General features: G+C 76.4%; 1 protein-coding gene across 1 annotated transcript in view; it reads left to right on the top strand.

Annotated features, from left to right (window-relative positions):
- Positions 1-801: 801 nt before the first annotated feature.
- The window catches only part of LOC125462080 (cilia- and flagella-associated protein 46), a 216,794-nt gene continuing 205,286 nt past the window's right edge, over positions 802-12,309 (top strand). The window contains exon 1 of the mRNA XM_048551592.2: positions 802-1,051. Within this exon, the coding sequence (XP_048407549.2) occupies positions 802-1,051 (250 nt within the window). The remainder of the gene's footprint in view (positions 1,052-12,309) is intronic.

The following is a 12,309-nucleotide window of genomic DNA, read 5'->3' as shown; positions in this document are numbered from 1 at the left end:
TCAGGGCAAGACTTAAACACTTTATGGTACGGTCCTGGGGAAGTGTTGCCGTACAAAAAGACCTCGGAGTGCAGGTTTATAGTTCCTTGAAAGTGGAGTCCCAGGTAGACAGGTTAGTGAAGAAGGTGATTGGTATGCTTGCTTGTATTGGTCAGTGCATTGAGTATAGGAGTTGAGAGGTCATTTTGTGGGTGTCCAGGACATTTTTTAGACCACCATTGGAATTCTGCTTCCAGTTTTGGTCTCCCTCCTAGAGAAAGGATGATGTGAAACTCGCAAGGGTTCTGAAAAGATTTACGAGGATGTTGCCAGGGTTGGAGATGTGGGTTGGAGAGATGTATTGGTATGTTTAGGAGACGTATGTGAGTGGGAGAATGATGGTGTTCAATGTGAATTTGAGAAACTAAATCACAATATTTTCTTAATTGTGAAAGATTAGGAGTTGTGAAGGAACATTGGGATTTGTCCATGTGCACACATACAAAGCATGAGAAATAGACTCGCGATGCACATCTATGAAATCTTCCTGAGGAAGCCAGTGCCAGTTATATCAATTCATCCTAAAAGATGTGATTTCTGAGTGGTGTGTAAACCTTAACCATGATAGTATATGTTGTGTGGAAATTGAGTTGTTTTGACAAGATGCCATGGGATTTACTGTTTGCTGAAATGTTTTGCTTATGTTTTTTCGCTGATGCATTTGAAAATGAAGTTGTCTGTGAGCATGCGGTGGTTTGTTTGTTGATATGTTGAGCCCCCTGTTTGACTGTTTTGTTGTCATGTAGTAGAGTGTAATCTGACATGATGCTGATATTGACAACATTGTCAATTCCCAGGCCAGCAGCTGATTGTTCTGTACTTCCTGGTCAGGCTGAGCCGCCGTACGGGAGCAGCGTGTCCCGTTACTCGGCAACAGGAGTTTGTGCAGCACCAAAGCCCGGAGCCGAACCGGCCGAGCCTCTCTGTTGCCGCCGGCCCCGGGAAACCCCGACTGCAGGAATGGACACGACCATCGCGCACCTCCTGGCAGAAGCGGCGGTCTGCGGCAGCGGTAAATCCAACATTGACCGCGGTGACCGGGTGTTCGAGGGGAGAGGAAGGATGGAGGGAGGGAGCAGTGTGCGGGGAGGGGGGAGGGGCTAGTGGAGAGGAGGGAAGGTGTGTTGGGTGGGAGTGGGAGTGGGGGTGGATGGAACAGGTGCAGGGGGAGGGGAGTTGGGAGGGACAGTGGTCCGGGGGGGGGGGAAGAGGCGTAGGGGGAGGCGGGGGAGTCGGGGGAGCGGGGGGGAGAGAGGGGAGTCGGGGGAGGGGGGGGGAGAGAGGGGAGTCGGGGGAGGAGTCGGGGGAGGGGGGGGAGGAGACGGGGGAGGAGACGGGGGAGGGGGGGGGAGGAGACGGGGGAGGGGGGGGGGGGAGGAGACGGGGGAGGGGGGGGGGAGGAGTCGGGGGAGGGGGACGGGGGAGGGGGGGGAGGAGTCGGGGGAGGGGGTCGGGGGAGGGGGTCGGGGGAGGGGGTCGGGGGTCGGGGGAGGGGGTCGGGGGTCGGGGGAGGGGGTCGGGGGTCGGGGGTCGGGGTCGGGGGTCGGGGTCGGGGGTCGGGGTCGGGGGTCGGGGGTCGGGGGAGGGGGTCGGGGGTCGGGGGAGGGGAGGGGGAAGGTCGGGGGGTGGGGGAAGGGCGGGGGTGGGGAGGTCGGGGGGGGGGGAGGGGGGAGGGGGAGAGAGTCGGGGGAGTGGGGGGGGAGAGGGGGGTGGGGGGGGGAGAGGGGGGAGTCGGGGGGGAGGGGGTGGGGGGGGAGAGGGGGGAGGGGGTGGGGGGGGAGAGGGGGGAGTCGGGGGGGAGGGGGTGGGGGGGAGAGGGGGGAGGGGGTGGGGGGGGGGAGAGGGGGGAGGGGGGGAGGGGGTGGGGGGGGGAGAGGGGGGAGTCGGGGGAGAGGGGGGAGGGGGTGGGGGGAGTCGGGGGAGTGGGGGGGGGGAGTGGGGGGAGTCGGGGGAGTGGGGGGGGGGAGTGGGGGGAGTGGGGGGAGTGGGGGGAGTCGGGGGAGTGGGGGGAGTGGGGGGAGTGGGGGGAGTGGGGAGTGGGGGGAGGGGGGGGAGTGGGGAGTGTGGGGAGGGGGGGGAGTGGGGAGTGGGGGGAGGGGGGGAGTGGGGGGAGGGAGGGGGGGGAGTGGGGGGAGTGGGGGGAGGGAGTGGGGGGGGGAGGGGGGGGAGTGGGGGGAGGGAGTGGGGGGGGGGAGGGGGGGGAGTGGGGGGAGGGAGTGGGGGGGGAGGGGGGAGGGGGGGGAGTGGGGGAGTCGGGGAGGGGGGGAGAGGGGGGGGTCGGGGGGGGGTCGGGGGAGGGGGGGGAGAGGGGGGGTCGGGGGGGAGGGGGGGGAGTCGGGGGAGTGGGGGGGGAGAGGGGGGAGTCGGGGGAGTGGGGGGGGAGGGGGGGGAGTCGGGGGAGTGGGGGGGGAGGGGGGGGAGTCGGGGGAGTGGGGGGGAGAGGGGGGAGTCGGGGGAGTGGGGGGGAGAGGGGGGGGTCGGGGGAGGGGGGGAGAGGGGGGGGTCGGGGGGGGGGGTCGGGGGAGGGGGGGGAGGGGGGGGGAGAGGGGGGGGTCGGGGGGGGGGAGAGGGGGGGGGTCGGGGGGGGGAGAGGGGGGGGTCGGGGGGGGGGGGGGGAGAGGGGGGGGTCGGGGGGGGGGGGGGGAGAGGGGGGGGGTCGGGGGGGGAGGGGGGGGGTCGGGGAGGGGGGGGAGAGGGGGGGGGGGGGAGAGGGGGGGGGGGGGAGAGGGGGGGGGTCGGGGGGAGAGGGGGGGGGGTCGGGGGGGGGAGAGGGGGGGGTCGGGGGAGGGGGGGGAGAGGGGGGGGTCGGGGGGGGGGGAGAGGGGGGGGGTCGGGGGGGTCGGGGGGGGGGAGAGGGGGGGGTCGGGGGGGGAGAGGGGGGGTCGGGGGGGGTCGGGGGGGGAGAGGGGGGGGTCGGGGGGGGAGAGGGGGGGGTCGGGGGAGGGGGGGGAGAGGGGGGGGTCGGGGGGGGAGAGGGGGAGGGGGGGGAGAGGGGGGGGGGTCGGGGGGGAGAGGGGGGGGGTCGGGGGGGGAGAGGGGGGGGTCGGGGGAGGGGGGGGAGAGGGGGGGGTCGGGGGGGGGAGAGAGGGGGAGGGGGGGGGAGGGGTAGAGGGGGGGGGTCGGGGGGGGAGGGGGGAGAGGGGGGGGGGTCGGGGGGGGGAGGGGGGGGAGGGGGTAGGGGGGGGAGGGGGTAGCGGGGGAGGGGGGGGGAGGTGGGGGGGGGGTCGGAGGGGGGTGGGGGGGGGGGGTCGGAGGGGGGTGGGGGGGGGGTCGGGGGAGGGGGGGGAGGGGGTAGGGGGGGGAGGTGGGGGGAGGGGGGGGGTGGGGGGGTGGGGGGGAGGTGGGGGAGGGGGGGAGGTGGGGGAGGGGGGGGTGGGGGGGGAGGGGGGGTGGGGGGGAGGGGGGGAGGTGGGGGAGGGGGGGGTGGGGGGGGAGGGGGGGTGGGGGGAGGGGGGGAGGGGGGGAGGGGGAGGTGGGGGGAGGGGGAGGTGGGGGGGGGTGGGGGGGTGGGGGGGAGGTGGGGGGGAGGTGGGGGAGGGGGGGGGTGGGGGGGGGGTGGGGGGAGGGTGGGGTGGGGGGGGGGTGGGGGGAGGGAGGTGGGGGGGGGGAGGTGGGGGAGGTGGGGGGGGGAGGTGGGGGGGAGGGGAGGGGGGGGTGGGGGGAGGGGAGGGGGGGGGTGGGGGGGGAGGTGGGGGGGAGGGGAGGGGGGGGGTGGGGGGGTGGGGGGGAGGTGGGGGGGAGGGGAGGGGAGGGGGGGGGTGGGGGGGAGGGGGGGTGGGGGGGGGAGGTGGGGGGGAGGGGAGGGGGGGGTGGGGGGGAGGGGGGGGGTGGGGGGGTTGGGGGAGAGGGGGAGGGGTGGGGGAGAGGGGGGGGGGTGGGGGAGAGGGGGGGGGGTGGGGGGGTGGGGGAGAGGGGGGGGGTGGGGGAGGGGGGGGGTGGGGGAGGGGGGGAGGGGGGGGTGGGGAGGGGGGGAGGGGGAGAGGGGGAGGGGGGGGGTGGGGGGGAGGGGGGGGGTGGGGGGAGGGGGAGAGGGGGAGGGGGAGAGGGGGAGGGGGAGGGGGGGGGGGGTGGGGGGGAGGGGGAGAGGGGGAGGGGGAGAGGGGGAGGGGGGGGGTGGGGGGGAGGGGGAGAGGGGGAGGGGGAGAGGGGGAGGGGGGGGGTGGGGGAGGGGGGGGTGGGGGGGAGGGGGGGTGGGGGGGAGGGGGGGAGGTGGGGGAGGGGGGAGGTGGGGGGGGGTGGGGGGGGAGGGGGGGGGTGGGGGAGAGGGGGGGGGGAGGGGGGGATGGGGGGGGGAGGGGGGGGGTGGGGGGGGGAGGTGGGGGGAGGGGGGGGGTGGGGGGGTTGGGGGGAGGTGGGGGAGGGGGGAGGTGGGGGGGAAGGGGGGGTGGGGGGAGAGGGGGGGGTGGGGGGGTGGGGGAGGGGGGGGTGGGGGGGTGGGGGGAGGGTGGGGGGGTGGGGGGGGGTGGGGGGGGTGGGGGGAGGGTGGGGGGGTGGGGGGGGTGTGGGGGAGAGGGGGGGGTGGGGGGGTGGGGGGAGGGGGGGGTGGGGGGGTGGGGGGAGGGTGGGGGGGTGGGGGGGGGGGGTGGGGGGGTGGGGGAGGGTGGGGGGGGGGGTGGGGGGGGGGTGGGGGGGTGGGGGGAGGGTGGGGGGGGGGTGGGGGGGTGGGGGGAGGGAGGTGGGGAGGGGGGGGTGGGGGGAGGGTGGGGGGGGGAGGGTGGGGTGGGGGGGGTGGGGGAGGGTGGGGGGGTGGGGGGGGGTGGGGGGTGTGGGGGGGTGGGGGGAGAGGGGGGTGTGGGGGGGAGGGGGGGGTGGGGGGGTGGGGGGAGGGTGGGGGGGTGGGGGGGGGGGTGGGGGGGTGGGGGGAGGGGGGGGGGGGGGGTGGGGGGAGGGTGGGGGGAGGGGGGGGGGGGTGGGGGGGTGGGGGGAGGGTGGGGGGGGGGTGGGGGGGGGTTGGGGGGAGGGTGGGGGGGGGGTGGGGGGTGGGGGGAGGGAGGTGGGGGAGGGGGGGGGTGGGGGAGGGTGGGGTGGGGGGGGGTGGGGGGAGGGAGGTGGGGGGGGGAGGTGGTGGGGGGGGGAGGTGGGGGGGAGGGGAGGGGGGGGTGGGGGGGAGGGGGGGTGGGGGGGGGGTGGGGGGAGGGTGGGGGGGGAGGGTGGGGTGGGGGGGGGGTGGGGGGAGGGAGGTGGGGGGGGGGAGGTGGGGGAGGGGGGAGGGGGGGTGGGGGGGGGAGGTGGGGGGGAGGGAGGGGGGGGTGGGGGGGAGGGGAGGGGGGAGGGGGGGTGGGGGGGGGAGGTGGGGGGAGGGAGGGGGGGGTGGGGGGGTGGGGGGGAGGGGGGGTGGGGGGGGGGAGGTGGGGGGGTGGGGGGAGGGGGGGGGGGGGTGGGGGGAGGGGGTGGGGGGGAGGTGGGGGGGTGGGGGGAGGGGGGGGGGTGGGGGGGAGGGGGGGGGGTGGGGGGGTGGGGGGGAGGGGGGGGGTGGGGGGGTGGGGGGGGGGGGGGGGTGGGGGGAGGGGGGGGGGTGGGGGGGTGGTGGGGGGAGGGGGGGGGTGGGGGGGAGGGGGGGGGTGGGGGGAGGGGGGGGTGGGGGGGGAGGGGGGGGTGGGGTGGGGGGAGGGGGGGGGGTGGGGGGAGGGGGGGTGGGGGGGGGAGGGGGGGGTGGGGTGGGGGGAGGGGGGGGGGTGGGGGGAGGGTGGGGGGAGGGGGGGGAGAGAGGGGAGTCGGGGGAGGGGGAGGGGGAGCGGGGGGGAGAGAGGGAGTCGGGGGTGGGGGAACGGGGGGGAGAGAGGGGAGTCGGGGGAGGGGGAGGGGGAGCGGGGGGGAGGGGGAGCGGGGGGGAGGGGAGTGGGGTAGGGGAGCGGGGGGGGAGGGGAGTCGGGTAAGGGGGGGGAGAGAGGGAGTCGGGGGAGGGGGGGGAGAGATGGGAGTCGGGGGAGGGGGGGGAGAGAGGGGAGTCGGGGTGGGGGGGGGAGAGAGGGGAGTCGGGGGAGGGGGGGGAGATAGGGGAGTCGGGGGAGGGGGGGGGAGAGAGGGGAGTCGGGGGAGGGGGGGAGAGAGGGGAGTCGGGGGAGGGGGGGGAGAGAGGGGAGTCGGGGGAGGGGGGAGGGGGAGGGGGAGAGGGGGAGGGGGGGGGTGGGGGAGGGGAGGGGTGGGGGGTGGGGGAGAGGGGGGGGTGGGGAGGGGGGGGGTGGGGGAGGGGGGGAGGGGGGTGGGGAGGGGGGAGGGGGAGAGGGGGAGGGGGAGAGGGGGAGGGGGGGGGTGGGGGAGGGAGGGGGTGGGGGGGTGGGGGAGAGGGGGGGGGTGGGGGAGGGGGGGGGGTGGGGGAGGGGGGGAGGGGGGTGGGGGAGGGGGGGAGGGGGGGGAGGGGGGTGGGGGAGGGTGGGAGGGGGGGGGTGGGGGAGGGGGGGAGGGGGGAGGGGGGGGTGGGGGGGGGGAGGGGGGGAGGGGGGGGTGGGGGGGAGGGGGGGGGAGAGAGGGGAGTCGGGGGAGGGAGGGGAGTCGGGGAGGGGGGGGGAGAGAGGGGAGTCGGGGGAGGGAGGGGAGTCGGGGGAGGGGGGGGAGTCGGGGGAGGGGGGGGAGAGAGGGGAGTCGGGGGAGGGAGGGAGTCGGGGGAGGGGGGGGAGTCGGGGAGGGGGGGGAGGGAGGGGAGTCGGGGGAGAGAGGGGAGTCGGGGGAGGGGGGGGAGAGAGGGGAGTCGGGGGAGGGGGGGGAGAGAGGGGTGTCGGGGGAGGGGGAGCGGGGGTGGAGGGGAGTCGGGGGAGGGAGGGGAGTCGGGGGAGGGGGGGGAGAGAGGGGAGTCGGGGGAGGGGGGGGGAGAGAGGGGAGTCGGGGGAGCGGGGGGGAGAGAGGGGAGTCGGCGGTGGGGGAGCGGGGGGGGAGAGAGGGGAGTCGGGAGGGGGGGAGAGAGGGGAGTCGGGGGGGGGGGCGGAGAGAGGGGAGTCGGGGGAGGGGGAGCGGGGGGGGAGGGGAGTCGGGGAGGGGGAGCGGGGGGGAGGGGAGTCGGGGGAGCGGGGGTGGGGGGGAGTCGGGGGAGGGGGGGGGAGAGAGGGGAGTCGGGGAGGGGGAGAGGGGGGGGGGAGAGAGGGGAGTCGGGGGAGGGGAGCGGTGGGGGGAGAGAGGGGAGTCGGGGGAGGGGGAGCGGGGGGGAGGGGGGGAGAGAGGGGAGTCGGGGGAGGGAGGGGAGTCGGGGGAGGGGGAGAGGGGGGGCGGAGAGAGGGGAGTCGGGGGAGGGGGAGCGGTGGGGGGAGAGAGGGGAGTCGGGGGAGGGGGAGCGGGGGGGAGGGGGGGGGAGAGGGGAGTCGGGGGAGAGAGGGGAGTCGGGGGAGAGAGGGGAGTCGGGGGAGGGGAGTCGGGGGAGGGGAGTCGGGGGAGGGAGGGGAGTCGGGGGAGGGGGAGCGGAGCGCGGGGGGGAGGGGAGCGGGGGAGCGCCGGGGGGGGAGGGGAGTCGGGGGAGCGGGGTGGGGGAGAGGGGAGTCGGGGGAGCGGGGGGGGGAGGGGAGTCGGGGGAGCGGGGGGGGAGGGGAGTCGGGGGAGCGGGGGGGGGGAGGGGAGTCGGGGGAGCGGGGGGGGAGGGGAGTCGGGGGAGCCGGGGGGAGGGGAGTTGGTGGAGCGGTGGGGGAGGGGAGTCGGGGGAGCGGGGGGGGGAGGGGAGTCGGGGGAGCGGTGGAGCGGGGGGGGGAGAGGGGAGTCGGGGGGCGGAGAGGGGAGTCGGAGAGGGGAGTCGGGGGAGCTGGGGGGGGGAGGGGAGTCGGGGGAGCCGGGGGGGGAGGGGAGTCGGGCGAGCGGGGGGGAGGGGAGTCGGGGGAGCGGGGGGAGGGGAGTCGGGGAGCGGGGGGAGGGGAGTCGGGGGGGAGGGGAGTCGGGGGAGCGGGGGGAGTGAGGGGAGTCGGGGGAGCGGGGGGGGAGGGGAGTAGGAGGAGCGGGGGGGAGGGTAGTCGGGGGAGCGGAGGGGGGGAGGGGAGTAGGTGGAGCAGGGGGGGGAGGGAGTCGGGGGAGCGGGGGGGGGAGGGGAGTCGGGGGAGCGGGGGGGGGAGGGGAGTCGGGGGAGCGGGGTGGGGAGGGGAGTCGGGGGAGCGGGGGGGGGAGGGGAGTCGGGGGAGCGGGGGGGGGAGGGGAGTCGGGGGAGCGGGGGGGGAGGGGAGTCGGGGGAGCCGGGGGGGAGGGGAGTCGGGGGAGCGGGGGGGGAGGGGAGTCGGGGGAGGGGAGTCGGGGGAGCGGGGGGGAGGGGAGTCGGGGAGCAGGGGGGGTCGGGGAGTCGGGGGAGCGGAGTCGGGGGAGCTGGGGGGGGAGGGGAGTCGGGGGAGCGGGGGCGGGGAGGGGAGTCGGGGAGCGGAGGGTGGAGGGGAGTCGGGGGAGCTGGGGGGGAGGGGAGTCGTGGGAGCGGGGGGGGGAGAGGAGTCGGGTGAGCGGGGGGGGAGGGGAGTCGGGGGAGGGGAGCGGGGGGCGAGACGGGTGCGGGGGGAGGCGAGCGGGGTGGGGGGAGGGAGTGGGGGGGGAACGGGGGGAGGGGAGGGGGGGGGAACGGGAGCGGGGGGCGAGACGGGTGCGGGGGGAGGGGAGTGGGGCGGGAACGGGTGCAGAGGGAGGGGAGCAGGGGGAACGGGTGCAGGGGGAGGGGAGCGGGGGGGAACGGGTGCAGGGGGAACGGGTGCAGGGGGAGGGGAGCGGGGGGAACGGGTGCAGGGGATGGGAGCGGGGGGAGGGGAGCGGGGGGGGAACGGGTGCAGTGGGAGGGGAGCGGGGGGGGGAGACAGGTGCGGGGGGAGGGGAGCGGGGGGGAACCGGTGCGGGGGGAGGGGAGCTGGGGGGGCACGGGTGCGGGGGGAGGGGAGCGGGGGGGGAACGGGTGCAGGGGGAGGGGAGCGGGTGGGGAACGGGTGCAGGGGGAGGGGAGCGGGGAGGAACGGGTGCAGGGGGAGGGGAGCAGGGGGAACGGGTGCAGGGGGAGGGGAGCAGGGGGAACGGGTGCAGGGGAGGGGAGCGGGGGGCGAACGGGTGCAGGGGGAGGGGAGCGGGGGGGGAAAACGGGAGCGGGGGGGAAACCGGGTACGGGGGGGGGGAAACCGGGTGCGGGGGAAGGGGACCGGGGGGGTGGGAAACGGGTGCAGGGGGAGGGGAGCACGGGGGGGAAATGGGTGCAGGGGAAGTGGAGCGGTGGGGGGAAACTGGTGCAGGGGAGGGGAGCGGGGGGAGTAAAGGGGTGCAGGGGGAGGGGAGCGGGGGGGGTAAAGGGGTGCAGTGGGAGGGGAGCGGGGGGGTAAAGGGTTGCAGGGGGAGGGGAGCGGGGGGGTAAAGAGGTGCAGGGGGAGGGGAGCGGGGGGAAAGAGGTGCAGGGGGAGGGGAGCGGGGGAGGAAAACGGGAGCGGGGGGGAAACCAGGTGCCGGGGGGGAAACCGGGTGCAGGGGGAGGGGAGCGGGGGGGGAAAACGGGAGAGGGGGGGAAACCGGGAGCGGGGAGGAAACCAGATGCGGGGGGAGACCGGGTGCAGTGGGGGTAACCGGGTGCAGGGGAAGGGGAGCGGGGCGGGGGGGAAACGGGTGCAGGGGAAGGGGAGCGGGGCGGGGGGGAAACGGGTGCAGGGGAAGGGGAGCGGGGCGGGGGGGAAACAGGTGCAGGGGAAGGGGAGCGGGGGGGCGGAAACAGGTGCAGGGGGAGGGGAGCGGGGGGGGAAACAGGTGCAGGGGGAGGGGAGCGGGGGGGGAAACAGGTGCAGGGGTAAGGGGAGCGGGGGGGTAAAGAGCTGCAGGGGGAGGGGAGCGGGGGGGTAAAGAGGTGCAGGGGGAGGGGAGCGGGGGGGAAAGAGGTGCAGGGGGAGGGGAGCGGGGGGGGAAGACGTGGAGCGGAGCTGGGGGGAAAGATGTGGAGGGGAGCCGGGGGGGAAGGTGTGGAGGGGAGCGTGGGGGGAAGGTGTGGAGGGGAGCTGGGGGGAAGGTGTGGAGGGGAGCGCGGGGGGAAGATGTGGAGGGGAGCGCGGGGGGGAAGATGTGGAGGGGAGCGCGGGGGGGAAGATGTGGAGGGGAGCGCGGGGGGGAAGATGTGGAGGGGAGCGCGGGGGGGAAGATGTGGAGGGGAGCCGGGGGGAAAGAGGAGCGGGGGGGGGAAAGAGGTGCAGGGGCAGCCGGGGGGAAGATGTGGAGGGGAGCGGGGGGGGCGGGGGAAGAGGTGCAGGGGGAGCCGGGGTGGGAAGGAGGTGCAGGAGAAGCGGAGGGGGGTGGGGAAGAGGTGTAGGGGGAGGGGAGCCGGGGCGGGGGGGGGAAGAGGTGTAGGGGGGAGGGGAGCCGGGGCGGGGGGAAAGAGGTGCGGGGGGAGGGGAGCCGGGGCGGGGGAAAGAGGTGCAGGGGGAGGGGAGTGGGGGTGTAAAGAAATGCAGGGCGAGGGGAGCGGGGTTGGGGAAGAGGGGGAGGGGACCGGGGGGGGGGGGGTAAAGATGTGCTGGGGGTGGGGGACGAGGTGCTGGGGGAGGGGAGCCGGGGTGGGGAAGAGGTGCAGGGGGAGGGGAGCGGGGGGGGGGGGGGCGAAGAGGGAGAGGGGAGCGGTGGGGGTAAAGAGGTGCAGGGGGCGGGGAGAGGGGGTGAAGATGCGGAGGGGAGCGGGGTGGGGTAAACAGGTGCAGGGTGGGGGAAGAGGTGCAGAGTGAGGGGAGCGGTCGGGGGGAAGAGGTGCAGGGGGAGGGGAGCCGGGGGGGAAGAAGTGCAGGGGGGTAAAGAGGTGCAGGGGGAGGGGAGCGGGGGGGTAAGAGGTGCGGGGAGGAGTCGGGTGGGGGGGAAAGAGGTGCAGGGGGAGGGGAGCGTGGGGGAAGTGGTGCAGGGGGAGGGGAGTCGGGGGAGAGGTGTGAGGGGGAGGGGAGTCGGGGGAGAGGTGTGAGGGGAGACGATGTTCATTGGTGGGGAGTCGGGGGGGACGAGGTTCAGGGGGAGACGAGCTTCAATGGGAGGGGAGTCGGGGGGGGACGAGGTTCAGGGGGATACGAGGTTCATGGGGAGGGGAGTAGTGGGGGATGAGGTTCAGGGGGAGACAAGGTTCATTGGGAGGGGAGTCGGGGGAGACGAGGTTCAGTGGAAGGGGAGTGGTGGGGGACGAGGTGCAGGGGAGGGGAGTGGTGGGGGACGAGGTGCAGGGGGAAGGGAGTGGGGGTTGAGAGGTCGGGGGAGGGAGTGGGGGTTGAGAGGTCGGGGGAGAGAGTGGGGGTTGAGAGGTCGGGGGAGGGAGTGGGGGTTGAGAGGTGCAGGGGGAGGGGAGTGGGGGTTGAGAGGTGCAGGGGGAGGGGAGTGGGGGTTGAGAGGTGCAGGGGGAGGGTAGTTGGGGGGTAATGGTGCAGGGATAGGGGAAGTCGGGGCGGGGAGAGATACAGGGGGAGGGGAGTCGGGGGTGTGGTACAGGGGGAGGGGAGTCGGGGGTGTGGTGCAGGGGGAGGGGAGTCGGGGGTGTGGTGCAGGGGGATGGGAGTCGGGTGTGTGGTGCAGGGGGATGGAAGTCGGCGGGTGGTGCAGGGGGAGGGGAGTGGTGGGGGAGAGGTGCAGTGGGAGGGGAGTGGGGGCAGGGATGTCAGGGGGGTGGTGCACGGGGAGGGGAGTTTGTCGGGGGAGAGGTGCAGGGGGGTGGGCAGTTGTGGGAGAGGTGCAGGGGGCGGGCAGTGGGGGGAGGGGAATGGGGGGAGATGTGCAGGGGAGGGGAGTTGGGGGAGAGGTGCAGGGGAGGGGAGTTGGGGGAGAGGTGCAGGGGAGGGGAGTTGGGGGAGAGGTGCAGGGGAGGGGAGTTGGGGGAGAGGTGCAGGGGGAGGGGAGTTTGTCGGGGGAGAGGTGCAGGGGGAGGGCAGTTGTGGGAGAGGTGCAGGTGGCGGGCAGTGGGGGGAGGGGAATGGGGGCAGATGTGCAGGGGAGGGGAGTTGGGGGAGAGGTGCAGGGGAGGGGAGTTGGGGGAGAGGTGCAGGGGGAGGGGAGTTGGGGAGAGGTGCAGGGGGAGGGGAATGGGGGAGAGGTGCAGGGGGATGTGAGTCGGCGGGTGGTGTAGGGGGAGGGGAGTCGGGGGGGGAGGTGCAGGGGGTGGGCAGTTGTGGGAGATGTGCAGGGGAGTGGAGTGGGGGGAGATGTGCAGGGGGAGGGGAGTTGGGGGAGAGGCGCAGGGGGAGGGGAGTTGGGGGAGAGGCGCAGGGGGAGGGGAGTTGGGGGAGAGGCGCAGGGGGAGGGGGAGTGCGTGGAGAGGCGCAGGGGGAGGGGGAGTGCGGGGAGAGGCGCAGGGGGAGGGGAGTTGGGGGTGAGGTGCGGGGAAGGGGAGTG

Source organism: Stegostoma tigrinum, chromosome 20, assembly GCF_030684315.1.
Source record: "Stegostoma tigrinum isolate sSteTig4 chromosome 20, sSteTig4.hap1, whole genome shotgun sequence".
Taxonomy (NCBI): Eukaryota; Metazoa; Chordata; class Chondrichthyes; order Orectolobiformes; family Stegostomatidae; genus Stegostoma; species Stegostoma tigrinum.
The sequence above is the reverse complement of the archived record's forward strand: the minus strand, read 5'-3'. Positions and strand labels throughout refer to the sequence as shown.